This window comes from Aethalodelphis obliquidens, unplaced genomic scaffold (genome assembly GCF_003676395.1).
Source record: "Aethalodelphis obliquidens isolate GAN/ISIS:26980383/991018 unplaced genomic scaffold, ASM367639v1 scaffold89, whole genome shotgun sequence".
Classification (NCBI taxonomy): domain Eukaryota; kingdom Metazoa; phylum Chordata; class Mammalia; order Artiodactyla; family Delphinidae; genus Aethalodelphis; species Aethalodelphis obliquidens.
Genome location: NW_020838033.1, coordinates 6,022,527 through 6,050,048, shown reverse-complemented (window position 1 = coordinate 6,050,048; position 27,522 = coordinate 6,022,527). Strand labels below are relative to the sequence as shown.

The 27,522-nt window shown below is 46.2% G+C and overlaps 2 protein-coding genes across 5 annotated transcripts; one reads left to right on the top strand and one right to left on the bottom strand.

Annotated features, from left to right (window-relative positions):
• Nucleotides 1-1,448: 1,448 nt before the first annotated feature.
• On the bottom strand, nt 1,449-6,178 carry TUBG1 (tubulin gamma 1). Its single transcript, XM_027094529.1, has 11 exons — nt 6,045-6,178; nt 5,614-5,726; nt 5,242-5,409; nt 4,311-4,379; nt 3,944-4,023; nt 3,393-3,519; nt 3,083-3,169; nt 2,820-2,969; nt 2,252-2,404; nt 2,007-2,168; nt 1,449-1,838 (listed from the first exon to the last, which is right to left on the bottom strand). The coding sequence occupies exons 1-11, from the start codon at nt 6,091-6,093 to the stop codon at nt 1,641-1,643; spliced, it is 1,356 nt and encodes a 451-aa protein (XP_026950330.1). The 5' UTR covers nt 6,094-6,178; the 3' UTR covers nt 1,449-1,640.
• Nucleotides 6,179-6,420: 242 nt separating this feature from the next.
• RETREG3 (reticulophagy regulator family member 3) lies at nt 6,421-27,498 on the top strand. 4 transcript variants are annotated; one of them, XM_027094527.1, is made up of 10 exons: nt 6,600-6,711; nt 10,014-10,059; nt 18,393-18,499; nt 20,519-20,549; nt 21,480-21,606; nt 22,247-22,331; nt 23,136-23,273; nt 24,388-24,470; nt 25,118-25,250; nt 25,654-27,498. In XM_027094527.1, the coding sequence occupies exons 3-10, from the start codon at nt 18,445-18,447 to the stop codon at nt 26,109-26,111; spliced, it is 1,110 nt and encodes a 369-aa protein (XP_026950328.1). In that variant the 5' UTR covers nt 6,600-6,711; nt 10,014-10,059; nt 18,393-18,444; the 3' UTR covers nt 26,112-27,498. The 4 variants fall into 4 exon arrangements, with proteins under 4 accessions (XP_026950326.1, XP_026950328.1, XP_026950329.1 ...); XM_027094528.1 differs by lacking the exon at nt 10,014-10,059 and adding an exon at nt 11,320-11,348 and having other exon boundaries at nt 6,607-6,711; XM_027094525.1 differs by lacking the exon at nt 10,014-10,059 and having other exon boundaries at nt 6,421-6,711.
• The last annotated feature ends 24 nt before the right edge of the window (nt 27,499-27,522 follow it).

Below are 27,522 nucleotides of genomic sequence, written 5' to 3'. Positions count from 1 at the left end.
GGGTTGGTGACTGTAGTAATATCCACACACAACTTTACTCCGGACTACCTAGGTGTTCCCTCCCCCTGGGCTCCACACTCTTTAACTAGGTCTTGCAGATGAGGGCCCTGGGATGGCTTGTGGCCTGGAGGGGGACCAGCTGCTATTCACATATAGCAGCCTTACCCCATCTGCCAGCTCATGATCCCCTACTCGCACCAGCCACTCGTGCAGATGCCCCAAGTGATAAAAGGCTGGTCATCAGGGTCAGAACAGGAGCCAGGCAAGGTACCCAGTGGTGCAGGGGTCAGAGGTAGAGCTGAGAAGGGACCCGGTGCCCATAGGTTTTCCCTGAAGTCATCTTCCTCCCTACTGGATGAAGGGAGGAAGCTGGCTGACACCAGCCAGGCTGGCTCTCCCTAGTCAGTCACCTACAGACCCTGGCAACCAAAAGTGACAGGCTCGTGCTATGACGGTGGTGGTGACAGGCTTGTGGCCTCCCTGCCACCCCTCAGGCAGCCCAGGACCTGGCTTGTGACCGTGCATTCTCTGCCCATCAGTCCTGTGTCCCCTTTGTTCATGAAGGTCTGGCCTGTATGTTGCTCACTTTGTTCACGTCCAGAGCTTTATAAAAGATAAATTGGTTCGTGGAAGGAAAAGTGTGTCCCCAGGCTAACAGGCAGCAAGAAGGAAAAAGGTCTTAGTTCACCCAAAGCTCCTGTGTACTCTTCAGCCTCCCTAGAGTTGCAGGAACTTTCTTGGGCTGCTTCATCTGCTTGCTGAGCCCGGCCAGCCCCAATCCTTTGCCCTTTTGATCCTGAAGATTTAGGCCACTATGTATTGACTACTTCCCTGCAATCTTGCACCAGAAGTGGAAGGCTCTGGCCTTTGAAATAACGGGAGACCACCTGAATACACAATTATGGTGCCCCAGATATGGGCCCATTCTGGCCCTGCTTACAGTCTAGACTTTGTATTTGGTCTCCTGATTTGATTGTCCTAGACTCCAGCTGCCTGACCAGGGCTCTCCCGGACTGGCTTTCTGTCACTGCTCTGCCTGCAGAAAGATTAAAGGCACTTGGGCTGACTCTATTGCTTGTCCAGAGTTTGGTGGTGAGGGTGGTGGCCACAGGCCTGCTGCTGTGACGACCAACAGAACACTCTGATGTGGGAATGTGAACCTGATGGAATGGTCACCATACAGGGAGGGGTGGGAGGGAACTGGGACGTGGAGTGTCAGATAGAGAGCAAGGCAGTATTTGTGGACCTTTTTGTCCTGGAAAGGAACGTCTCAGGTGGGTCAACCTCACCCATGTTCTCCAATACTGGGCGGGAGGAGGAAAAGCTAGGGGAGGCCGTTTGCTTAGAGTTGAAGGTGTAGGAGGTAGAAGAAGACCCTGTCGGAATGATGGAGAAAGTATAGGCACCCACCTCCCCCAGTTCTCCAAGGCTTCCAAGAGACCAGTGACTTGATTTATAGCCAGTGCTTTATTAAACATAAATAGTCTCAAAAGAGGAGAAGTACATGTGTCTCCTGGCCATGTACTTGTATGTTTATAAGAAAGAGGTACGAGGTCCCTGATCTGTGCTCTGAGGGGGTGGTCAGGCAGGTGGGGCCTGGGCCAACCAGTAAGGCAGATGAGGGTCCCCATCCTGAGGACTCACTGCTCCTGGGTGCCCCAGGAGATGTAGTCGGGCCGCGTGGCTGCATGATACTCATCGATGAGCTGCTGCACAATCTCCCTGGATGTGTCCAGCTCGTCAAAGTTCTCCTTGAAGATGTCCTCCTTGCGGAACTGCTCCAGGAAGGCCTCCCGCTTCCGCAGCTTGTCGTACTGGCGACAGGTCCGCTCGAAAAGCTTGGGGTTTGCAGAAAGCAGGGGTCACAAAGAACCTCAGCGAACAACATGGCTCAGAGAGCCAGGGAACCAAGGCTGGGCTATCTCCACAGTAAAAAAGCCAGAAGCAGGGGCAGCAGGGGTGCGGCACAACCAGGACAATACTTATGTGCCAACTGTGAGACTCACCGAGGAGATGCTGGTGTGGTTGGCCATCATGAGCCCGCTGACCCTGTGGGCAGAAGGCAGGTAGGGCGACTTTCTGGACAGGGCCACCTGGATGCTGGCTGGGCCCCAGGGGATGAAGTTGGCCAACTTCCGTTCCCGGATCCTCTGCAGGCTCTTGTGCACCTGGGGTGGGCACAGGAGTGGTGGTGGTAGCCTCTCCTCTACCCCTGTGGGCTCTGGGGGTAGAACGAAGGGGCCTCACCTACCTGGGTGGGGTCCACCTCCCCCTGGATGATGTTGAGGATGGCGATGTAGCAGTGGTTGGTCTGGCGATCCCGGCCCGTGGACACCATCACGTTCTTGGGCTGCAGGAGCCTCCTCATGACATCCAGGACCGTGGTCTTCCTCACGCTGGCCACCTGAGGGGACAGTGGCCACAGGGCAGGCCAGCACTCAGGGCACAGTCGAGAAACGCATGGACGGAGAGCAGCAGGCAACACACGTCCCCGTCAGACGCGGGGTACTTTGGCCTCTGTGGGGAGTGTCCTTAGATTCAGGTCCACACTGAGCCTCTGCTGTGGGATCAGGGATCTCAGTCCTCCCGAGCTCAGCAAACTCATGCCCTTGTGCAGCAGCATCAGCAGACCCCGTACAGCCCGGGCCCTGCAGGGAGCCCCAGGCAGAGGGAAGAGGAGAGCAAGCCAGCCAGGAGGTCGCCCAGCCTGTGCCAGTCCCTGAGCGCAGGGCCTCTGGAGGCTGCACGGGGCAGCTCCGGGTGCAGCAGGAAAAGAGAAAGGCAAGTCAGGGCCTGCTGGGCCTGCGGGCTGCTCTTACCGACTGGTCCGTGGTGAGGGGTGTGTAGCCGGTCATGAGGAAGTGCAGCCGTGGTGTGGGAATGAGCGAGGCGATGAGGCCGATGAGGTCGTTGTTCATGTAGCCAGGGTAGCGCAGGGTGGTGGTGCTGGCCGACATGATGGTGGACACCTGGGGACAGGGGTGCTGTGTCAAGGGCCTTGTCCTGCGAGGCCTCCCTTCCCCAGACGGCACTCCGGCGAGGCGGGGTTCCAGTCCAAAGGAGTCTAGGAGTGAGGGCTCACCAGCTGGTTGATCTGAGAGAAGGATGGGTTCTGGATGTGCAGGCGGTCTGTGGCGATCCGGTTCAGGGCTGTGTTGTCCAGCACCACCTGGGGGGACCGAAAAGGGTGACAGATTTATGGGGCCAGAAAGGACAGGAGCTCTGCCTGATTCTGGGCTCTGAAGCTTAATTTCCTTGGCGCCAGAAAGACCCATCCAAAAGGGACTTGAACAGGACTGGGGCACAGGAAGGTCCCAAATGGACATTTAAAAATGCATGAAAATGATAAAATAGGAAGGTTGGGAGTGGAGAAGGGAGAATCCAGGACTCACCACACAGTCTGCGTTCTGGGTCAGCCTCTTGAGCGTGAGCAGTGAGTTGTAGGGCTGGACCACCACATCGCTCATCTCGTCCTGATTGGGAAACACCGAGTATGTCTGCACCAACTTTTTGGGGTACCTAGCGGTGTTTGAGAGAGGATGGTCAAGGGCAACAGACTGGAGGCTTGGTAAACTCGGGGCTTCCAATGACTGTCAGGGTGGGGAAATTTGGGTGGGGTCACAGAACAGCAGAGAAGGGAGACTTGACTTTCGGAAGTCTGTAACCCAAAAGCGGGGAAGGGTAGAGAGACATCTTAGGGCCTAGGGTTCTAATTCCAAACCGGCCATATTCCTTGAATTTTAATCTAAGGCTGAGATGCTAGACTCCATTTCCAGCCACTGGGAGTGTGATTGGGTTCTTGGTCATTGTACCTTGTCTTTCCTCAGTACAGGAGGGAATAGAAGGGCCCTTTCCTGCTCCAGGAAATAGGAAGGTTCATCTGGAGGGCCTCCCAGTCACCTGGGAAACCAAATCCTCCCAGCCCCTCAAAACACAGACTTACCTGTCGTTGAGCCGTTCTAACAGGTAGGAGCCCAGGCCAGAGCCTGTTCCCCCAGCGATGGAGTGACATAGCACGAAGCCCTGTATGGGGAAGGGGCCGACAGTGTCTACATATCTAGTGGCAGGATTTCAAACTGGACCCATCTCATAATTTCTTGGACTCCTATCTTCCCAGGCCCTCTCCTCCACTTCCCTCCCCGCCACACATATGCAGCTTAGGAGATTCTGCCTTGTTTCCAGCAAGGCCCTGTGGCTTCTGACCAATGCAAAGGGCACATGGGAAGGTCTCGTACCTAACAGGTGGCTTCTAAAGGGTGTTGCTGAGCCTTCCCCATGTTGGCTCCCACCAGCATTCCTGAGACACTCACCTCTAGACTGTCACTGCCATCTGCCTCCCGGTCAATGATGTCAAAAATGTCCTCATGGATCTTCTCTCCCTGTACAGACATGGGGGGTGTCAGAGTGGGACAGGACTAAGGGACAAGGACTCTGACCTCAGAAGAGCCACCCTCGATTCTCCTTATAGCACCTAAAAGTCCTTTTTAGGAGCACAGTGGTCCTGCTTTTTATTTGCACTGAGAGGTAGTACAGCCTAGCGGTTACAAGCAGGCCCTCTACATCCAGACTGCCTGGGTTCCTATATTAGCTCTAGTTCTAGTTGGCTGGGTGACTCTGGGCAGGTTACTTCATCTATACCTCAGTTTCCTCATCTGTATAATGAAGGTACTAATACAGGTCCGCAATTCCTTATCTAAAATTCTTGGGGCCAGTTACGTTTTGGAATTCAAGTACTTCAGATCTAGGAAGGCAACATAGAATGTATAATACGTACCAAGTAAAATGCCAGTGGGGGTCTGAGGGGTGCTAATCAAATACATTAATATTTCTGCAATGGAAGTTATGAGTAGTGACAATAAGTTGCAAAGAAACTATAAAATAACTTGTCTCCATTGAGATTTGGTTTTGCTGCTAAATGAGTTGTTATAAATCATCTTTTGGTTTCAGAGGGTTTTTTTTATTCTGGAAACCCACAGAGCCTGTGGACCTGTAGAACCTACCTATAGGGTTGTTGGGAGGTTTAAATAAGTTAATATACGTAAAGCACTTAGTATGGCCTGGCACACAGCACTAGCTAGTACAGTTTCTTAACAATATTACATAGTTGGCTTAGAACTCCCCTCAGCCATGTCTCTCTCTCTACAGTCACACATCCTCCATCTGGTTCATCTCTCTCTAAGAAGTCATAGGGCCTGTCCCCACACGGGAATGGAGTTGTTCTGCCAGGGAACAGCAAATAACCTGGGAGAATCCGCTGGCCCAGTTGTTGCCAGCTCCTCCTCCATGCTCTGACAGGTAGATGTTCTCTGGGTTGTAGAGCTTGGCATAGGGGGAATTGAGGATGGAATGGATCACCCGCGGCTCCAGGTCCAGCAGCACCGCCCTGGGGATGTAGTGCTCATCGTCTGCCTGTCGAGGGGAGTCCAGGATCGGGCCCAATAAGCTCGGGCCCACCCACTCCTCCAGTCCTCCCAACTCTGGCTCCTGCCTGCCCTCCCTCTTCAAGCCAGCCGCCCTGGCTCCTCTGCCCAGCGGGTTTCCAGTACCAAGCCACTGCCCTTCCCTTCAGGCCCCCTGGGCCACTACCGGCCCTGGCCAAGTCGCTGGGGGCACCTGGTAGAAGAAGACGTCCTTGCGGTCAGTGCCTTCGGTGGCGAACTCCTCCACGATGCCCTCGGGGCTGATACCATGCTCGGCGCACAGCTGTTTCCAGAACTCGAACCCAACTGGGGGGAGGGGCGGGCGGGGGAGAAAGAGGATATCTAGGTCTGGGCAGGTTCCAGCTAGGAGCGGGGACTGAGCGCCTGGGTCCAGGGATAGGAAGTCAAGCTTCGGGAGTCTCCCGTGTCAGAGGAAAGGGCTGTATGTCAGCGACTGAGCAGGGGACGGCCCCTCGGGGTTGGGCAACTGGACACTGGGTCAGGTATGTCCTGCTTTTCGGAGAACTACGATTCTGGGAAGGGCCGATGGAGTCCAGGATCCCACAGCGAGATCCCATAGAACCTAAGGAACCTGGCTAGTGGAGGGGCCGGAGGTTCGCTCACTCTGATTGCCGCACTGGCCCAATTGTAGGGTGATGATCTCCCTCGGCATCGCTCCTCAGGCACCTGCGTTGCAGCCGCTCCCGCCAGCCCAGCCGCGGCTCGCTAGCCCGCTAGCCGGACGACGCAGGCGCCAAACAACTCGCTCCGCCCACGAACATTCTTCGCTCCAATGAGAACTGAGTTCTGCCGACCGCACTTCCTTAATCACTTGGTTTCAGTCTTGCAGACTGCGCGTGCGCGGCTCCTGATTGGGGCGCCGGGGACGTACTTTGACGCAGCGTTCTTCTCTCTGGGTGGACAGGAGTTAGACCCTACGCGCAGGCGCACTGTGGAGGGAAGCGGCCTTCCCGCCGAATCTTGCACCTGCGCAGTTGGTGTTATTGTGACTGTCGAGCCGTGGCCCCGGATGTTGTGGCTGCCGGGGGGAGATGGCGGAGGCTGAGGGGGTGGCCGTGGCCCCAGGCCCAGCTTCGGGGCAGACTTTCAGGGGCCGCCGCAGTATGTCAGGCTCCTGGGAGCGTGACCAGCAGGTTGAGGCGGCGCAGCGGGCCCTGGTGGAGGTGCTGGGGCCTTACGAGCCTCTGCTGAGCCGGGTGCAGGCAGCCCTGGTGTGGGAGCGGCCAGCCAGGAGCGCCCTGTGGTGCCTGGGGCTGAACGCGGCTTTCTGGTGAGAGAACTGGATCCTCGGAAACCCTCCGAGGCGCGAATTCGTCAGGTTTCTCTAAGGCTCTATCTCTCGCCCCCCTTATTTTCTTCGCTGCATTGGCTCCTTCCTGTACCTGCCTAATTTTGCCTCACCTTCCACTGCTTCCCGCCTGCGGCTTTAGCACCGCAGTTCTCCCCAGGGCCTTCCAGTTGTTTCCCGTGCTTTATCTGCTCCCGCACCCTCGCCCTGCACATCTGGCAGGAGCTTCTAGTAACATCTTGAGCCGCTCGCAGTGAGCGAGGGCGCCTCATATTAGCCAGGGGAAGCTGTGTCCCGTTAAGGCCATCACCTCCCTTCTCTTGTCTGCTCAACAGTGGTTTGAAGACTGTCTCCAGGGATTTTAGTAATTATTATTGGGGTAGATGCGTGAGGTGTGAGCTCTTGAAAAGGTATACATAGGTGTGATAAGAAAACAAACTTGAGCGATCTGAATTAGCATGTTAGATAGATATCCTTTCGCCCACTCGGGAAGTTTGCGAAGTCTGAGCGTCCGTGAGAGCCTCCATAGTTGCAACTTGAAAGAAAATTGTAAGCTTTTAAAGAACAGTTATGAAATAGTGATTGTGAGATTTCACCCGTTTCAAAGTCACGTATGACGGCAAGTCTTCCCTGTTCCAGGGAATTAGAGAGGCATCCTTAGCCACGGTTTATAGCCAGGGAAATTGAGGGTGTCTAATAGTGTGTGTATTTTCCTGAGCTGGAAAAGTGGGGCTACAAGTATGCTTTAAGAATCTGTCTGTGTCATGCTCTGTGAAAATGGAACTGCTGCTTCTGAGTTGTCATCACCTAAAGTGGACTTAGGTCTTCATAAGATGTGCCAAGCAGAGTTTGGATTTATTAATAACTAGGGAAGTATTATTGATCAGATTCCAAGGGAACTGAAGTGTAGGGTGGCTTCTACAGCTGAGTGAGATAAAGCTGTTCTGGATAAGTCTGAAACAGAACAAAGTGTGTGTTTCCAAAACAAAATTGTTTTTGCTAAAAATACATTTCCTCTTGAAATTCTTGGTTTTAAAACCAAAACATTTATTATCCTTTGTCTGAAAGAAGACTTTCAGTGAGCTGGAGCAAAATGAATAATTCCAAGTTCATTGACAGGAAGACACACTGGTGCTTATTACATTAATCCTCTCACAGTTTGAAGGAGACTCAGGTTAGAGGTATCACAGCAGTTGTTGCTTCTAGAGTCTTGAGCAAACTTGATGATAAACTTCTACAGCATTCTTCATTCATTCATTCATTTATTTTTACATTATTTTGTGTCCCTCACGACTTTTTTAAAGAGGATTCTTTTTTTTCTTAATTTATTTATTTATTTTTGGCTGCTATGGGTCTTCGTTGCTGGGTGTGGGTGTTCTCTAGTTGTGGCGAGCGGGGGCTACTCTTCATTGCGGTGTGCGGGCTTCTCATTGCGGTGGCTTCTCTTGTTGCAGGGCATGGGCTCTAGGCGCACAGGCTTCAGTAGTTGTGGCTCGTAGGCTCTAGAGCGCAGGCTCAGTAGTTGTGGCGCACGGGCTTAGGTGCTTCACGGCATGTGGGATCTTCCCGGACCAGGGCTCAAACCCGTGTCCCCTGCATTGGCAGGCGGATTCTTAACCACTGCGCCACCAGGGAAGCCCCATTTATTTATTTTGTGATTTTTAAAAATAAATTTATTTATTTATTTATGGCTGCCTTGGGTCTTTGTTGCTGCATGCAGGCCTTCTCTAGTTGCGGCGAGCGGGGGCTACTCTTCATTGCGGTGTGCGGGCTTCTCATTGCGGTGGCTTCTCTTGTTGCAGAGCATGGGCTCTAGGCGCACGGGCTTCAGTAGTTGTGGCTCGTGGGCTCTAGAGTGCAGGCTCAGTAGTTGTGGCGCACGGGCTTAGTTGCTCCGTGGCATGTGGTATCTTCCCGGACCAGGGCTCGAACCCGTGTCCCCTGCCCCTCTTCATTTATTTATTTATATATTTATTCTTTTGCGGTACGCGGGCCTGTCACTGTTGTGGCCTCTCCTGTTGCGGAGCACAGGCTCCGGATGCGCAGGCTCAGCGGCCATGGCTCACGGGCCCAGCCGCTCCGCGGCATGTGGGATCCTCCCGGACCGGAGCACGAACCCGTGTCCCCTGCATCGGCAGGCGGACTCTCAACCACTGCGCCACCAGGGAAGCCCCTTCATTTATTTTTGATAGTGTTTCTTCCTTGATCCCCAGGTATCTACTTCTCTCCTTGGCTGTCTGTCAAAAACCTTAACTGTAGCACCTCATTCTGGAGCAGTTTCCAAAATGACCTTTTCTTCTTTTCCTGTCACCTCCCTGTCCCAACCTCTAACCGCAGACCATTTAGTCAGAACTTCATTTCCTACATTGGGTTTGTACTCCTAGGAAAAAAGTTGATCATAAACCAGTTTGTGTCAGAGTGTGACTGATATATAAAAACTTTATCAGGATTTAAATGAATCCTGAGAAACCAAGGGTTTATTAATGCAAATAGATCAGTAGTATGTATGTTGTTATTTTTGAGGAGAGGGCTTTCCACATCCCCCTTGCCTGAGAGAGATTTTCAAAGTAGAATGTGGGGTTGAGGTCTGCACATAAGGAGCCGCTCTGACTGAGACACATCTTTAAATGTTAGTTATCTTTAATTTACTGGCTCCCAATAGTATATACTTAAGTTTACTAATATGCTGTGTTTAGAATCTCGCTCAGATCCCCTTTACCTACTCTGAGTCTCTTAAAGCATCAGTGTGATTGGTCTTTATCTCTGGCATTTCCTGGTAGCTTGCCTGTTGTGTATCCAGAATGCAGTTACTCCTGTTACGTTCCCATCAGGCTCTAAGTAGCTGAGGGAGAGATGTAGCAAAATGAGGGTGTGACTCTTGAGAATGAAAGAGCAATTGGGTATGCCATTTCTGGAGAGGACTCGTACCTGTGAAGGGTACAAAATGACTGACCCCAGAGGCTAGGGTAGTTTTAGCATTGGAATTCACAGGATTGTTTGTTTTAGGAAATGAGCTTCCTTGGAAGGTAGTGTGAGGTTCAAAATAAAAGTTAGACTTCACATTCCAGTAGCATCAAATTGAATGTGGGTGTTGACATTTTGCTTAGGAATGTTGAAGAGTAACTGCTTTGTTCTCACTTTATTTAAAAAAGCAATTTAAGAAACACAGGTGGATCCATTAGCTCAGGTCAGAGAAAAATCAAATCTGAAACATTTTACTTTTCTTTCATTATTTGTTTTGAATAATGATATGTCATTGCCTGAGGTGTTTTATACATTTTGAGGTATTAGAAGACTGGATAGGAATACAAACAAATCATCAGAATTCAGGCAGGTAGCTCTTAACTTTCAGTGTTCTGTCTTCTCATTTGAGGTTTTTCCATACCTGTGAATGTGCCCTCTTACATATTAATAAAAAACAACATAAAAGATAGGGATAGATGTAGATGCCTTGCTCCTATAGTATTTCAAGGCTTTCACTCTTATTTTCAGGTTCCAGAAAAATTATAGTGATCATATTAGAGATCTTCCAGCCTATATTGCTTCTGGTCACTTATGTTATTTTCTCTAGTGTAATAACAGAAATGTCAGGCCTTCCTTATCAATAGCCTATATTTTCATTAGCCTCAGCACCACCTGTAAATGAATGATTTGGGGGAAGAATATGAGTCAGCAAGAGTCTGTCGTGACAGGATCAGAAAAGAAGAGTTTCAGTAACTTTTTAGTTTGACTCATAAGATAAGGGGAGGACAAAGGAGCCCTGGAAACGTGTGTGAACTCTAAGCCCTCGCACCGCCTCCTATGAAGTACATATGGTTCAAGGAGGGCTAGATGACTGCTGAGCTCCTTTTCAGTTTTTAGCAGTCTGTGATTCTAGATGGTCTTCAAATTAGGAATATTGATTTAGAGCAATCCACAAGCTGTTTTTTTGTTAAGATCTCTGTTGGGATCTGCTTTTACAGTCACTAGTCTGAGTTAACCAATCCCCCCCATCCCCCCCCCCAAAAAAATGACCGGAGAAGTGATTAAAGGTATACCACAATGCTGATCTAAAAGGTTAGAATTTGAGGGACTTCCCTGGTGGTCCAGTGGTTAAGACTCAGTGCTCCCAATGCAGGGGGCCGGGATTTGATCCCTGGTCAGCGAACTACATCCCGCATGCCGCAGCTAAGAGCCCGCATGCTGCAACTAAAAGATCCCGCATGCAGCAACTAAAGACCCTGTGTGCCGCAACTAAGACCGGACGCAGCCAAATAAATAAATAAATATTTATTAAAAGTTAGAATTTGAGTAAAAAGTAATAGTGAGAGATAGGAGATGGAAGGGGGGGCCTATTTAAGTAGAAACATTTGTTCTGTGGAAAAAAAAATCTACACGTCAAATTTCAGATGAAATCTATTGAGCAAATGTTTCTGATGATAGTTTTGGAGGGTTCTTGTTGCTTTTGATAGCAAGGAAGACTCCCAGAGATGCCTTGGCTTACTTTTTTTTTTTTTGCCTCTCTTTTGCCATCAGTTTTTATCTCTTCTTATTATAAGGTTGGGTGCTTTCTTTTTTTTTTTTTTTGAATTTTATTTTATTTTTTTATAGGTTGGGTGTTTTCTCTCCATTAACATAAGGTAGGTCATTTGCAGCTAGCTGGTTTCATTTCTGGTTTTGTGCAAGCAACAACTATCTCTACATGATATTGGTTGGGTTAATTTGTTTTCATTCTGATTTACCAGTGACTGGCTCATTAAGCAGACAGCCACAAGTGCTGTACAATAGTGGGCTTTCTGTCCCTATAGGATGGGATGCTTTGTTCGAAGTGCCACTGAGAGAAGCTTACTCCATAATAACAAAGGAACCCAGAAATAGTATCTTCTTTGATTGAAAATAGACTTGGGATCTTTCTTTTGTTTATGATTATAACAAACTTTAATTTATCTCTACTAATGATGAGGATCCATGGTATATTTGACCTCAGAAAAATTGTTTATTTTTGAAATTTCTCATGATTTTTCTGGACACCAGATTGTTTTTCCAAGGAGTATTCTATTTAGACTGATAATTAATTGGATTTTAGCCCATAATAAAGGGGATGGACAGTTTATAAAAAGACAAAAAAACCCAAATAATAATAAATCAATAGATATATAAATTTTTACGTATTAGTAATAAAAAATTCTAATATAAGTGGCAGTGAGTTACTAATTTCTGCCTATTAGGTTTTTAAAAATGATAGTATTTAATTCCGGGCACAATATGGAAAAACTGGTTTATGGTTGATAGGAACATAAATTCAACAGACTTTCTGGAAAGTAATTTAGCAACATGTATTAAGATACTTAAAAAGTTATTACCTTTTCAGGGGCTGGGAGAAATGGGGAGTGATTGCTAATGGGCATGGGTTTCTTTTTGGGATGATCAAAATGTTCTAAATTAGATAATGATGATAGTCACACAACTCTGAATATACTAAAAAACATTGAATTAGTTTGAAAGGATACATTTTATGGTATGCAAACTGTATCTCAATAATACTGTTACAAAAAAAAAAGTTAATGCTTTTTGACCTGGTACTTCTATTTAAAGTGGCTAATCATAAATAAGGTCAAAGATTTATGCTCAGTGATATTAGTTCAGCTTTATTACATCAAAAATTGGAAACATCTCAGTTCAATTAGGGAAAGGTTTAGAAAACTAATTGTAGGGGCTTCCCTGGTGGCGCAGTGGTTAAGAATTCTCCTGCCAATGTAGGAGACAGGGGTTTGAGCCCTGGTCTGGGAAGATCCAACATGCCGCGGAGCAACTAAGCCTGTGTGCCACAACTACTGAGCCTGCGCTCTAGAGCCCACGAGCCACAACTACTGAGCCCGCGTGCCACAACTACTGAAGCCTGTGCGCCTAGAGCCCGTGCTCCACAAGAGAAGCCACTGCAATGAGAAGCCCATGTACCGCAACAAAAAGTAGCCCCTGCTCACCGCAACTAGAGAAAGCACGCGTGCATCAAGGAAGACCCAGTGCAGCCAAAGAAAAAAAAAAAAAACACCTAATTGTATCTGTGTATGATGTAATCATTTTCAAGTTGTGGTGCTTTTCTGGTGATGAAGGAAAACATGCCCATGTATTTTTAAATGAAGGAGGAGGTTTTTAAACCAGATATTCTATATACTTCCATGGAGTTTTTATATTTGAATATTTTTTTAAATGAAGAACCTCTGTTGCCATTTTAGGATATGTGTGTAGATAATAGGTTATTTTTTAAACTTTTTACTATGGAAAATTAAAAACATATATATAAGCAGTCAGAATAATAGTATGTATTACAATTGTACCCAGCTTTAAAATTTTTCATTTCATGGCCAATTTTGTGTCTTCCGTACCCCAGTTCTTTTCCGCTTCCTTTCTTGTTTTGAGGGAAATCCTAGACATCATGTCATTTAATCTCTTAAGTGTTTCAGTATGTGACCCTGAAAAATAAAGATTTTTTTAAAAATCACTACCATTATCACATGTAAAAAATTAATGGCTCCAGTCAGTGTTCAAATTTTCTCATAAATGTCACTTTGTTTTTTCAACAGTTCTTTGGGGTTAGCATCCAAATGCAGTCCACATATTGTGACCGATTGTTCTGTTTTTAGCATCTCTTTTACTCTGTTGCTTCCCTTTCAGTCTTTTTTCCTCTGCAATTTATCTGTTGAAGAAACCAGTTTGTCCTGTAAAGTGTCCTACAGATTGAATTTTGCTGATTGCATCCCTGTGGCGTAACATGTTCCCCTGTGCTCCTCTGTGTATTTCCTGTAAATTGGTAGCTAAATCTAGAGTCTTGATCAGATTTAGTTTCAAAAAAAAAATTTTTTTTTTATTGGCAAGACTGTTTCATACGGGTGATAGTGTACTAATTATTTTTATTTTCTTCCTTAATTAGTAATTATATTTTCTAAAATTTCTCCTGTAAACATGCTTGCCTTTAGAAATATGAAAAAATAAATATCATTAAGGAAAAGTCTATTGTGAGCCTACAATGGGTAGAAGGAGTAATGGGCTATGGGCAGTAACCAAATTAAATAATTCACATGTGAATATCCAGAGTTGACTGCATTTGTAGTTATCTTTGCTAAATTGGAAAGTTCTCATGCTGATTATAGTTGCTGAAAAATGTTTTGCATGTTGTCTTATCAAACTTGTACACATATCTGCATGTGAATTTTTTGGCCTGCGTGAATAGACGTTGCAGGACTAAACTAATCCAGAGGAATCCTCCCTTATTTTTCTTCATTCCTTACCTATACCAATCTCACAAGTACTTTATCTTCAATTTTGTCTTGTCCTTGTGCATAGTTGCAGAGGTTTTTTTACAGGTAGGCTTCCAAGTTACCTCCATAAAATAAAAGTGTAGTGTGACTTTAGTATATCCCAAACACATGCATCTGAGATTGATATTTCCTTTTTGTTTAAGAATTTAGTATTGAGGGCTGAAGGAAAGGAGCACACACTTATCCATATTCTTTTATATTTGATAGACCCCCTAAGGGAATTAATAATATTTGATATTAATTGTCTGGTTACCTTGGAGAGGTAACTCTAGTGGTTTGAGGTGGTCTTTCCATTAGTTAAGATTTTATCTATATGGAAGAAGCTATTTTTCCAAGAATTGTTATTTTGCACCACACAGAAAAACTCTTCTTCCTCTTAAGTTTCTGCATTGGCTTGTTCAAGGAAAGGTTATCTTATATCTGGCTCTAAAATTGAATTATGGACCAGGATTAATCTGGTTCAAGAAGATGCGCACAGTTTCAGCCTTCATGATCCAGAAAATATACCCTTTGTAAAACTCTTTGCTGATTCAACTTTATCTGCAGGATAAAATCCAGTACCATTTGTCATGAAAGACCCTTCGTGATCTGACTTCTGCCTCTCTCCCCATACTCATCCCCTCCCTCTGTTCTTTAAGTTCCAGTTCTGTCATACTACTTGTAGTTCCCTAAATACGTCATTCCAGCTGGCTCTTCTCCCTATCTGAATGTCCTCTCTTTCCCCGCATCCTTTTGCCCTGTTGTCTTACCATTAATCTTTCAAATCCCAGCTTAGATGTCCTCTTTGTTATTGTTAACTTGTCATGCTATATTACAAACACGTACTGACATAAATACACTTGAGAGTATGGTCCATGTTTTACTCTTTTCTGTAATTGGCCTACTTACCACAAGGCCTCAGCATATAATAGGCAATTAATAAATGTTTGAACTGAGTTGAAGCATAGGTGGGGGCTCTAACAGGTTACTAAAATAGTCCAGCTCTTGGAGAAACAGTATTTTTATTGCCATCATCTTTGGAAAACTGACCTTTCTTAGGAGAGCTTAGTATCCTTTCCCTACCCCAATTTATATTTGTGTTAGTAATCATGATTTGGGAAGCAGAGATTGCAGACAGCCTGGATTGCCTCCCCAGAGAGCCCTTTCAAGTACTCCGGAGAAAACAGTCGTGCCACATCCTGCTGCTGGGACATGGAAGCAGCAGCACTGGGGAGCAGGATGCCCTCGAGCCCTTCTCCTTGGCCTTGCTAAATTTCCTTGTTTGTTGGGATGATGAACTGGCTTTGGAGAGAAGATTAATGGCCTGGGGCAGCTCTAGAGGCTTAAATCTATTAAACTACTTTCATTCTGTAATCTCATATATAATTACAGTATCCTTCAAGTGATGGAGTGGAAATATTGGAATAGGGTTGTCATTGATGACTGGATTTCTAAGTTCTTGGTTTCTTCCATCCCTCATTCTTTGTATAGTTTAAAAAATTATGTGACATAGATTCATGTTTATTGAAAACAGTGCAGAAACGTCTAGAGACCAAAATTAAAGTTCCTCTGACAATTCCTGCTTGCATATACGTATTCATAGATACAGATAAAGCTTTTTTTTTTTTAATGTAAGGATTATACTCTTAGTATGGTGTTCTGTGAATATGTCATTAGGTCATGTGTTGAGGAGAGAAGAGGTCATTTATAACCAACTCTTGGTCATCCTTACTCTTGTTTGATCAGTTGCTGTGATGATAGCTAACGACACTTCTACATTGTAAAACTGAATAGGACATATATTAGGCGTATATTAGGTGCCTTGTATCTTCTTGTCTTTTTAGCAAGATCAACTATGATATTTTTTTAAATTTTGTTAGTTGTTTTCTTGCTGCTTTTCTAGCTCTCTGTTCCTTTCCTTTTTAAAATTTTATTTATTTATTTATGGCTGTGTTGGGTCTTCGTGGCTGTGCCTGGGCTTTCTTTAGTTGCGGTGAGTGGGAGCTACTATTCTTTGTGGTGTGCAGGCTTCTCATTCTCGTGGCTTCTCTTGTTGCGGAGCATGGGCTCTAGGCGCGCAGGCTTCAGTAGTTGTGGCACGTGGGCTCAGTAGTGGTGAGCTTAGTTCCTCCGCAGCATGTGGGATCTTCCCAGGCCAGGGCTCGAACCCGTGTCCCCTGCATTGGCAGGCGGATTCTTAACCTCTGTGCCACCAGGGAAGCCCAACTATGATATTTCTATAAGTGATTAAGTATGTTGTTTCTAATACCTACAAATAATCTTGCATGATTTGTTATTTTTTTAAAAAATATTTATTTATTTGTCTGCATTGGGTCTTAGCTGCGGCATGTGGGATCTTCATTGAGGCATGAGGGGTCTTTCATTGCAGTGTGTGGGCTTCTCTGTAGTTGTGGCGTGTGCGTTTTTCTCTCTCTAGTTGAGGTGCGCGAGCTTAGTAGTTGTGGCGCGCAGGCTTAGTCGCCCCCGCGGCAAGTGGGATCTTAGTTCCCCGACCAGGGATCAAACCTGTGTCACCTACATTGGAAGGTGGATTCTTTACCACTGGACCACCAGGAAAGTCTCCTGATTTGTCATTGTTAACATCACATATAGATGAGGAAACTGAGGCTTAAAGAGGTCAAGCTAATTTATTCAAGGTCATCAACTCAGAGTGGCTGTTCAGAGAAACAAACTCAAGTCAGTCTAAGAGCCATGCCTGCTGAACCGCCTCTTGTGATGCATTTGGCTTCCTTCAAGATCTTAGAACACTGTTTCTCAAACGATCTGCAGTGAAGGACTAGTGTTGTCGTTTTCCCCAGTCTATTTCTGAGCAATACTTTTGTAAAATACAGTATAAATGAGTTACTAGATATGTTTAAAATGCATACAAAATACAAGCCCAAATATACCCTTAGATTCAAAATTACTTGGTCAAATTGCTAAATTCTTACTTTCAATTTTTATACTTATTTCCTCACAGTCTGGTAACGTCACTGGACTACAGACACTGTACAGGGCATTGCCCTAAAGGCTTTAGAGTTGGATCATAGAAAGACTCATAAGAACTAGCTTTTTTTGAAAAAAATTTTTATTGTGAAAGATTTTAAATATATAGAGGTAGAGAGAATAGCATAAATAATCTCAAGTACTCATCATCCAGCTTCAGCAATTATCAACTCATAGTCAATCTTGTTTCCTCTTCTTTCACACCCTTTCCCTTGCCAAACTATTGTTTTGACACAAATCCCAGATATCATTTCATTCATAAATATTTTAGTATGTATTTCTAAAAGATAAGGACTCTTTAAAAGCATAACTTCCATAACATCATAGCCCCAAAATTACAATAATTCCTTAATATCTTCAGATGTACTGTCAGTGTTCAGATTTCCCAGATTTTTTGTAAATATCTCTTTATGGTTGATGCCTTCTAATAAGAACTAGCTCTTCCTTTATTCTCTTAATGTGATACATTACAACTGTTGAGTTTTTGTATGTTGAACCACCCTTGCATTCCTGGAGTAAATCCCAGGAATTGGTCATGGTGTGTAGTCCTTTTAATATGCTGCTGAATGCGTTTTGAATATTTTATTGAGGATTTTTGCATCTATATTCATAGGTATCAATATACTTTAGTTTTCTTGTAGTGTTTTTGTCTGGCTTTGGTACCACAGTAATGTTGCCCTCATTAAATGAATCAAGAAGTGTTCTCTCTTTTTCAATTTTTTGGGAAGAGTTTGAGAAGGGTTGGTGTTAATTCTGGAGAACTGGCTTTTAGATGTAGCTTCAGTGCTCACTTTCTGTGTGACCTTGACCAACTTGTTTTACTTTTTTGAGCCTTAGTTCCTTCCTCTGTAAAAGGATATCTAATTGAATTAGGTGCTCTTTAGTGCATGTCTGTCAGTTTGTTGCCCTGAACCAGGGTCTAATTTGGTAGAACGATGTTTGCTTTCATCAAAACGACTTGGTCAGTACAAGAATGAATTTCGGGAATTCCCTGGCAGTCCAGTGGTTAGGATTCTGCATTTTTCCCTGATGAGGGCCCAGGTTCAATCCCTGGTCAGGGAACTAAGATCCCACAAGCCGTGCTGTGTGGCAAAAACAAAAACAAAGAATGAATTTCTCCTTGATATTAATAGAATCACAGGCTTGAAAGTTGAAATGGGCTTTAAGAGGTTATTTGGTTTAGTCCTCTGCCTTTACAGAAGCAAATTATTATCTCTGCACCATAGGTAAAATAGCTGAAGTCCAGAAAGTTTAAGTGATTTTTCCCAAGGTGTATAGCTAACACTTAAGTCTGTTTACCACAGGACCAGTGGTGCACATATGGTCTTTTCTGAAATTAGCTTAATTGGATGATGATCTTCTGCTCTTCCTTCTCTTTAGGTTCTTTGCCCTGACATCCCTTCGTCTTGTGTTTTTACTTGCATTCAGCTCAATGATCATTGTGTGTATAGATCAATGGAAGAGCAAAATCTGGCCTGAAACAAAAGGTAAGTCTGGTAGCATTTAGAACAATCTGAACCGGAAATGCTTTTCTGTCATTTTTACCTTTAGTTTTAGGGGGTTTGGGGAGAGTATGTGGAGCTGGGAATATCTTTTGAAGTCTGAATTATTTGCTTTAGGAGACGTTTGAAGGGCTAGTGCCCCATCTGTAGTTCCTTAGAGCTGAGTTCTGTCCTTCTCATTGTTTATTAAGCTTAGGAAATCTGTATCCGCCACCTGAGATATTCTTGCCCTCATAATTGGCCTGAGGAATAAATAGTCCTCAAGTTGTTAAAAAATAATTCTCCTCACTGGGTACTACATCATTACCAAGACAGTATCAATTTGCCTCTGGAATTTCTTTTAAATTGTTTATTTGAAAAGCACTAAGTTAGGCATTATGACTTAGATAAAGTCCTCTAAGATATGGTTCCTTTTATCCAAGATGATACGTACGTAAACATAAGAAAAGTTACAGAACAGCACCAGAGATGTCACAGTGCAGTATGTGATCAGTATGTTTGTCATGTATTTTGGCCCTAGCTCAAGCCTTGAATGAAACAAAGGATTTGGACAGGTAGAGAGATAAGTGGGTTTCTATGGGGGTCAGAGGCTTGATTAGTCTGAGGAACCAGAAGCTGCAAAGCATCTCCTGAGGGCAGGGAACTGATCATTTTCACAGGAGTAGAGAGGTCATTAAAGGGAGTGCTAGGAAATAAAGTGTGTTGGGATTAGATTTTATAAGGGCCTTTAAGTTAGGCTTAGAACCTTTATCCTATAGATAGTGGGTGGTCCCTGATAATTCTTTTTTTTTTTTTTAAATTATTATTTATTTATGGCTGCGTTGGGTCTTCGTTGCTGCACGCGGGCTTTCTCTAGTTGTGGTGAGCGGGCTTCTCATTGCGGGGGCTTCTCGTTGTGGAGCACGGGCTCTAGATGCACGGGCTTCAGTAGTTGTGGCTTGCAGGCTCAATAGTTGTGGCGCACGGGCTTAGCTGCTCCACGGCATGTGGGATCCTCCCGGACCAGGGCTCGAACCCGTGTCCCCTGCATTGGCAGGCGGATTCTCAACCACTGCGCCACCAGGGAAGCCCCCTGATAATTCTTTTATTAGAGCTATGTGCTGAGAAGATATTAAAGATTAATTTGATAGCATTTTACCCAACCACATGGTAAGAGAAAAGGGCGAAGAAGGGAGACTCTGGCTGTATCTGTGTGAGAAGTAGTCAGAGAGGTATCAGTGGAAACAAACGATGGATGGCTTGGAGAGCTGTGAAGACGGAAGACACGTCAAACTGATAAGTAGAGGTTAGGAGAGTAAGGGATAACAGCAGCTTTGGGATTTCAAAGCTAGGAGAGTAGCAGTGGCATTACAGTTAGATGTAGGCAACATCAGGCAGGGCAGTTGGTTTGGGTGGGGAGTGAGAGAGAGGAAAATTGATGTAGGTCGGACATGGTGATTTTGAAGTGTTGGCAGAATATTCAAACCAGAGTATACAGCTTTTAAATACATTCCCATCCTATTTTGGAGAGACTTCAAGGAATCAGGTAGTTCACCCACCTGTCTTATGGCTAGTGAATGTCAAAAGACTTTACATCATTGACTGTAGTTAATGGGTCTCTTTTTAAAGAGGATAGGCAGATTTCTCGAGTTGAAGTAGTCATATAATGCCTTCGTAACCTGGCACACATTGATGCGTACGCGCAACCCAGACACACTTGAGGGGTGGGATGGACCTTTTTTTATGTGCGCCTTGGCTCTCAACTGTAGTAATTAGAAGGGGCCCTAATGCTCCATTTGGATCTCCACCCCATCCCACCAGAGAAAAGAGCAGGCATCAGCCATCATTCCCTTGTCTGCAGCTCCCTAACTCTGGCAGTATAACATGGTGTCTCCTTTTTATTGTCTATTACTGTTTCCTTTTCCCCAAACCCATTAAAACTTGAGCTATCAGACCAACAGCCTAACATTTTCATGTTTAAGTTTTCCTTACCAACTAATGCTGGTGTTTGTTTTAATATTGTAGTGCCAAGACCCGACGCATTAGACAATGAGAGGTATGGAACACTAATTAAATCCCTTTTTGTTGTTCTGATTGATTCTCTTGTTGTAATATTCTGGTTATAGGTTGTTAACTCCATGTTCTAGATACAAAGTATAAGCTGAGAACCTAGTCTGTTGCAAATAATCATTTTAACAAATCCTCAAGTTCAGGAAGGAATATGTTAAGATGGCTAGTGTCCTCTGATGTTTACAAAAGATGTTTCTGAGAAAGAAGCATTACAGTGCCCCATAACCTGACATAACCAAGGAATTGGCTGCATTATTCAGCTCTAGTATGAAAACTTAGAGGCAACTTACTTCATTTGTCTCCTGGCTTTTATACCAGGTCATTTAGTGTTTTCTGTAACCTCTGGCTGTTTCAAGTTCCTGGTCAGAAAACACAGTGGTTCCTGGCATCAGCAAGCCAAAGATTCCCCTTGTGGCTTACAGCTCCTGCTTTCATTTCTCAATTCATTCATCTCATATATTTGACCCAAAGCATTTTCTTTGCCATGGTTTATTTTGGTTTTGCTTTGTTTTCTCTCTCAGGGGCACATCCTTTGCCTCTCGTCTCTGCAGCAGTGGTATCAGACTGTGCTTTACTTTTTTCCCTGCGTTGCAATCACAGTGAATTGCAATGGTCTGAGCCCAGGAAAGATGTTTTTAAGCACAAAGGGCCTTGGAGCTGGTGGCAGGTTTACACACGTGGATTGGGCTGCTTGCTCATAGGGTGGAGTTGTCAGAACAAGTCTGCCCTCCTAGTCCTTAAATTCCAGTTTCAACCTGGTGAGCCAAGAAGAAAGTCATGCTTCACCTCCAGAGCAACTAGGACTAGCCACTTCCCAGACCCTATTTAAACCGGAAGGATTGGCTGCCTTCACAGTGAGATGCAGGGGGAACCTTCAACACCCTCCTTTCACAGCTCCCCCTTCTCTCTCCCATAGCTGGGGCTTTGTGCACCCTCGGTTGCTCAGCGTGCCCGAGCTCTGCTACCACGTAGCTGAAGTCTGGGTTAGTGGGACCATTTTCATAAGGAACCTTTTGCTTTTCAAAAAGCAAAACCCAGGCAAGGTAAGACTCTTCCATTTTTCACTCTCATTTCTGGCTCTCAGTTCAGTTCATGCTAAACTGAAACAGCCCTTTTACTACCTACCCTCCTTCAAGAAAGGAAAGACCATGGTGTTTGTATAGACAAGGGAAGTTGTAGGAAGGGGCTTCTGACTAAAACTAAGGCAAGAGCTTGACGATTCCTTCTTTGGGTGCTTGCTACCTAGATTAGGCCATCTTCCTGCCCCAAGACGGGAAAGAAACCTTGCTTGTGTGCATTCTGTGTCGTTAAACATGTGGTAGGTGGTTGAGTTTTTTATTTTATTTTACTTTGACTTAAAAAGCCCACCACCAACACTTGTTTTCAGAGAGAACTTTTGGCTGAGTCCTATTCAAACCAGTTTGCCAGCATGAAAGGTGCGGCCCTGTGGGGTTAGCCATGTGAGAAGAGTTTGAATAGAAGTGGACATCCTCCCTTTCCTCCCAAACAGAATTACCACTGGATGCAACAGTAGCTAGGTACATGTCATTCTGACATGTCCATGCTTTACTCAGAGGTCATAAAGAATCATTTCTATCACATCTCCATCTTAGCCGCCCCCCATGCCCAACCCAGTCCCCTGCCGTATAGCAGAAGCTTAATACTGTTTCCTGACGCCCCCAGTTCTGCTTGCTGAGCTGTGGGATACTGACCTTTTTGGCTGTCTTGGGCCGCTACATCCCTGGGCTCCTGCTCTCCTACTTAATTCGTAAGTATGGTATATACCTCCCCCACAAGCTTACCCTCCTCATAGCTTTTCCAGCCATAGCTAACTCTGGGTTTAGGGAGAGGACTTTTATATTTTGGTTCTCCAGGAAATAACCTTTTTATATTTTCATGTCCTGTTTAGTGTCATGAAAATATCTTTCTTCTTACCTGTATCAGGCTCCCCACATATAAAGTCCTTTTCTTACCAAGTCAGCTTTAGAAACTGATGAGGGTCCACTAACATATATTGTGTTACCAGCTATAAAGGACTGTCTGTCCCTATTTCAGGAGGGAATTTTTAGAGTCAGTGTATTGTATAACAGTAGAACACAACACTTAGGGGATCCTCTACTAGGTTCTGTTTACCCTGGAGCACTTTTTTTCCCCCTGGAGCACAGTTCTGTAAATTTAGTTGCTTCATATTGGCATGAACTCTGTCTGCTTGAGACTGGAAGAACTGAGCAGTGATGGCCCTGGCCATTATATATCAGAAGCTCACATGATTTGTTGTGTATTTGCTGAGGCATTGTTACCATTTGGCCTTATTTATGGCTCAGCAACACCCATGTGCAAGTGACAGCACTGCCTGGTCCTGCCCTCGATGTGTCAGCATGTACTCCGCTATGCACAGCCCTGTAGGTGACTGCAGAAGTCTCTGCCCTCCGGAACCTTCACATCTGTGAAGATGACCAGCAGAATTAGAATTTATTGTGTCCAGGCCCTAAGGACACGATAGCAGAGGGACAGTCAGGACTGTTTCATGCAGCCCTTTCTCCATTTTGCCACTCTTTCCCACTCCTCTCAGTTGTCACTGTCATGATGTGGCCCCTTGCTGTGTACCACCGACTGTGGGATCGAGTGTATGTACGACTGAAGCCAGCTCTGCAGCGGCTGGACTTCAGTGTCCGTGGCTACATGATGTCCAAGCAGAGAGAGAGACAATGTAAGTGTCAAGGGGAAGCTTCCTTCCACTTGGACAATTTGGGGAGGAGAAGGAGAAGCCCGTAGGTCTGACATAATAGGTCCTTGAACACGGAGAAGTGGGATGTGGTTGGTGTGTAGGGGGTTGGCGGTAAAAGTGACCTTCTATTCCAGGGAAATCTGTGCAGGCTTACTAGTTTTTCCCGTTTGGAATTCTAGACGCTCCCATTTTAAACAAATAACGAGAAAAGTTCTCCCAAGTCAACTAAAAGACAGACAGTGAAGATATTCCCAGTGTTAGCCTCTTTTTATGAAGCACGTCCCACCAAGTCAACTAAAAGACAGACAGTGAAGATATTCCCAGTGTTAGCCTCTTTTTATGAAGCACGTCCCATGTGCTGGCTGCTCTCCATACATTGTCTTATTTAACGTTTATAACAACCTTGAGAAGAGGGTGGTATTATCTTTTTCTGGTTGAGTTTCTGGTTGAGGAAACTGAAGCTCACGGTTAGTAAATGGCAGAGCAGGTCTTTCAAACTCCTAAGCTCGGCCTCCATTCAGTACTGAAAGCTGCCTTCCAAAAGTAATTTAAAACTGGCTTCAGAAGCCAGAAGTGTACTAGCCCAGGATCTTCCAACACACGAGTGACAGTCGTGCGAACTTTTCCCTCTCTTCTGTGGTATGGTCAGGTTGGGTTTTCATTAAACCCTGGCCTTCTAAGAGCCCTGCACATGGGCACCAAGGCCCAGCTCCCCCTAACGCAGCCAGTTGAATAGTACCAGTCCTCAAAAGGCTGATTCAGCCCAGGTGGGGCATCTCCCTTTGCCTTCTCTGTGACAGTGTCCGCTTTACACATTGACATCTGGTCTGTCCCTAGCTGATCCTGAGAGTTGTTGACAAGCCTGGTAGTTGATCATCTGACCAGAACAAAAAGGGAGGGATGTTGGAAGAGAGATCTTTCTCCTGTGTTATCAGCTTACCTTGGCACTTAGGCTCAGCAGCTCCTCCCTCAGGCGTTGTTATGTAGGCTTAGGGGGTTCATTCTCGTGTTCTGATTTTATGCCTTTGAAATCCAAAGGGGACAGGAGTTTCCCCTCACGGGAAGGCGTCAAGGCGTTTTTGCTCTTTCCACATAGTGCGCCGCAGAGGTCTACACGCAGAACGCGCTGGGGACAACCACAGTGACAGTGAAGAGGAACTTGCTGCCTTCTGTCCTCAGGTATCTTGGGTGTGGGAGCTGCGTCGCTGGCCAGTTTTTTTTTAGCTCCTTTTTAACCATCTGGCACTCATGTTTAGACAGTAACCAGGTTTTCAAGCTCCCTGTGGGCTCTCCAGGGACCCAGCTTCTTGCCCTTTTCCAAGGACCTCACTGCCCCAAGAGCAGTGAGGAGAGAAGCTAGTTTTATATTGGGACTTTGTATGTAGAATCTCAGTTTGAGCCTGGTGACCAGCACACCCTCTTCCATGCCTCCTTTTAACCCCTGCCATCATGGCAGAACTTCTGCAACTGGCATGATCGTTTTTTAAACAGCCCGGCTTGCCTTAGGTCAGGCAATGTGTGCATCCTCCTGGCCACCTGTGAAAAGTATTCTCTGGATCAATTATTTGCTTAAGAGTAAGTGGCTGGTTGACACCCAAGACTGCTTTCCTTCCTGTGCTCAAGACTGATGAAAAAGGGTGTTTTCCCTGGGGGAGCAGCCTAAAAGGGGTCAAGATTTTGACTCAAGTCCCCATGCATGCCTGGTTACACTGTTGGCCTTAAGGTAGCCTTTAGGGCCAGCTCACTGGTGAAGCTGTAACTAGGGAACTGCGCTCGTTTCTAATGGCACCATCTCTTCAGGCGTGTTGGTCTTTTCTTTTCCTAAGCTGGATGATTCTACTGTTGCCAGGGAATTGGCCATCACAGACTCTGAGCACTCGGATGCTGAGGTCTCCTGTACAGACAACGGCACATTCAATCTTTCACGGGGCCAGACACCTCTAACAGAAGGCTCTGAAGGTAGAGGAACCTTGGACCCAAGTTGATACTGGCCCTGACTGTTGCCTCTCAGCTTCCCGGGCAGCGGGGATACTGCCCCCGCTTCTCCTGTTTTCTGAGCTGTGGAGCAGGTGGCAGAGCAGCGTTAGGGGTATGGCTCCAGCCAGATGGCACTGCTGCTCTCCTAGAAATCCTCAGTCCCTTATAGCCTCAGATTCTCGGCTTATGGGGGACATAGCAGAGGAAGAAAGGGGGAGTTCTCTGGCCAGTAGAGGTCACAGCAGTCTATAAGTGGAGGGGGAAAGCTGACCGGTGCCAGAAATCCAGGGTGGAAACATCTGGTTACTTGGAGATGACTTGGTGGGGCTAGGGCATAGGAAGGCCAAGCAGTTGCCATGTCTCAGACACTCCTCTGTTCTCCCAGACCTAGATGGTCACAGTGATCCAGAGGAATCCTTTGCCAGAGACCTTCCAGACTTTCCTTCCATTAACGTGGATCCTGCTGGCCTGGATGATGAGGACGATACCAGCATCGGGATGCCCAGCTCGATGTACCGTTCCCCACCAGGGGCCGAGGAGCCTCAGGGCCCCCCTGCCAGCCGGGACGAGGCTGCACTGCCGGAGCTTTTGCTTGGCGCCCTGCCTGCAGGATCCAACCTCACCAGCAACCTTGCTAGCCTGGTCTCCCAGGGCATGATCCAGCTGGCCCTGTCAGGGGCCTCCCAGCCAGGCCCTGCTGGCCTACCTCCCCGGAGAGCCACAAGAGGTGTCCTCCGGGCCCCCAGTTCAGACCTGGACACTGATGCTGAGGGGGATGACTTTGAACTTCTGGACCAGTCGGAGCTGAATCAGCTGGACCCTGCCAGTTCCAGGAGCCACTGAGGCAGAGACTCCCCTTGGGGGTCATTGTGGTTTAGGTTTTTTTTGCTCCCCATTCCACTTAAGGTGAAGGGGCAAGGGAAGAACCCAGGTCCCAGCCCCCGAGTTATATATGTATGCTCAGTAGCCTGGCAGATGCGCAGAGGCCTGATGAGAGAGGACACTCACTCCTCTGCCACCAGCTGGACACTGACTTCTGAGCTCAAGTCACTGAAGTGAGAATGTGCTCCCCTGAGGGACACTTCTCTCCATCAGGATGGTGGTATTTCTGGGGAACAAAGTAGTCAGGGGTATTGGTTCCCTTTTGAGGGGATGCTGCTGTGTGCTTCTAAGTATGGGTGCTCAGAAGCCCTCAGTGATAGATCCCTTCCTTCCTTCCTCCCTTTATCATCTCCCGAGAGCTCCAAGTCAGGCAGCTGGGAGAGTTACACTGTCATCTTCCTCTTTTGCTAAGCCATGCTTTGATTTGCCTTTTTCTAAGCAAGCTTGTCCTTTGGTTCTGCAGAGCAGGCCTGTTCCCTCTGCCCCAGCCCATTCTCATTTCTCGAGGCCTAACCTCCAGTGCTCCAACATATTGCTTGTGAAATTTAAGAATGTGAACATGAGGTGGGGGTGGGCCTCTTCTACATTACTTTGGGCCATGGGGTCAGCTGGCTGGGAGGGTGAGTGCCTCTATATCTCATGGTCTCACTGAATCTTTTGGAGCTGCCTGGTTATTTTTGGTGCTGCTAACCCCTGGCTCCATTTGCCCATCAGCCTGAGCAGTGAGCAAAGCAATACCATGCCATACCCATTTCCATGTTCCTGTTCCTTCCCCTGCTCCTCCTCTGGAGAAGCAATAATCCCACATGGGCAGTGTCAGAGTAGCACTTTACAGATGGCTCAGTGGCATTCATCCCAGGAGCCACCAGCTCTTCTTGCACCAGCTATTCTTACTCCTTGTTCAGCTCCTTTAATAATTTTGTTTTCAACTCCTCCCCAGTTTGGCAGGGCTTCTTTTAAGGATGAGCCCAGTTAGCAAGAATGTGTCTATAATCAGCAGAGACCCCAGTAAAGGGTATCTGTTCTACTGCCCCTAATAAAATCATGTGAGACAAAAATTTTAAAAGGTCATTAGTTCTAAACCTGTGCCTCCCCAATCAGAGCTCAAGCTGAACTCTTCTGTCCTCTTTCCCTCTGCATTAACCCTTTGCTGATCCTCAGGGACCACTCCCCCAACACCCCTGTAGCTGGGTGAGGGATGTTGGACAGAGCCCATTTTCACGTGCTGCAGGTGGGAGTGTGCTAACATGTTTGCTCTTGGTTGATGGACAAGGTAGAGGCCAAGGAGTGAAAATAGTCAACGGTGAGAAGGGAGAAGAGCTAGGTGTCTGATTCATAGTCACTTCCCTTTGTGGAAGGTTAGGATAACGGC

Excerpts from the sequence above, each read along its gene's own strand:
- TUBG1 (XM_027094529.1), bottom strand. The coding sequence starts at position 6,093 with ATGCCGAGGGAGATCATCACCCTACAATTGGGCCAGTGCGGCAATCAG. Across the intron at positions 2,405-2,819 it reads CCCTCACCACGGACCAGTCG|GTGGCCAGCGTGAGGAAGAC; the intron begins GTAAGAGCAGCC and ends CTGTCCCCTCAG. Across the intron at positions 1,839-2,006 it reads ACCACACCAGCATCTCCTCG|CTTTTCGAGCGGACCTGTCG; the intron begins GTGAGTCTCACA and ends GCAAACCCCAAG.
- RETREG3 (XM_027094525.1), top strand. The coding sequence starts at position 6,473 with ATGGCGGAGGCTGAGGGGGTGGCCGTGGCCCCAGGCCCAGCTTCGGGG. Across the intron at positions 18,500-20,518 it reads AATCTGGCCTGAAACAAAAG|TGCCAAGACCCGACGCATTA; the intron begins GTAAGTCTGGTA and ends TTAATATTGTAG. Across the intron at positions 21,607-22,246 it reads AAAAGCAAAACCCAGGCAAG|TTCTGCTTGCTGAGCTGTGG; the intron begins GTAAGACTCTTC and ends TGACGCCCCCAG.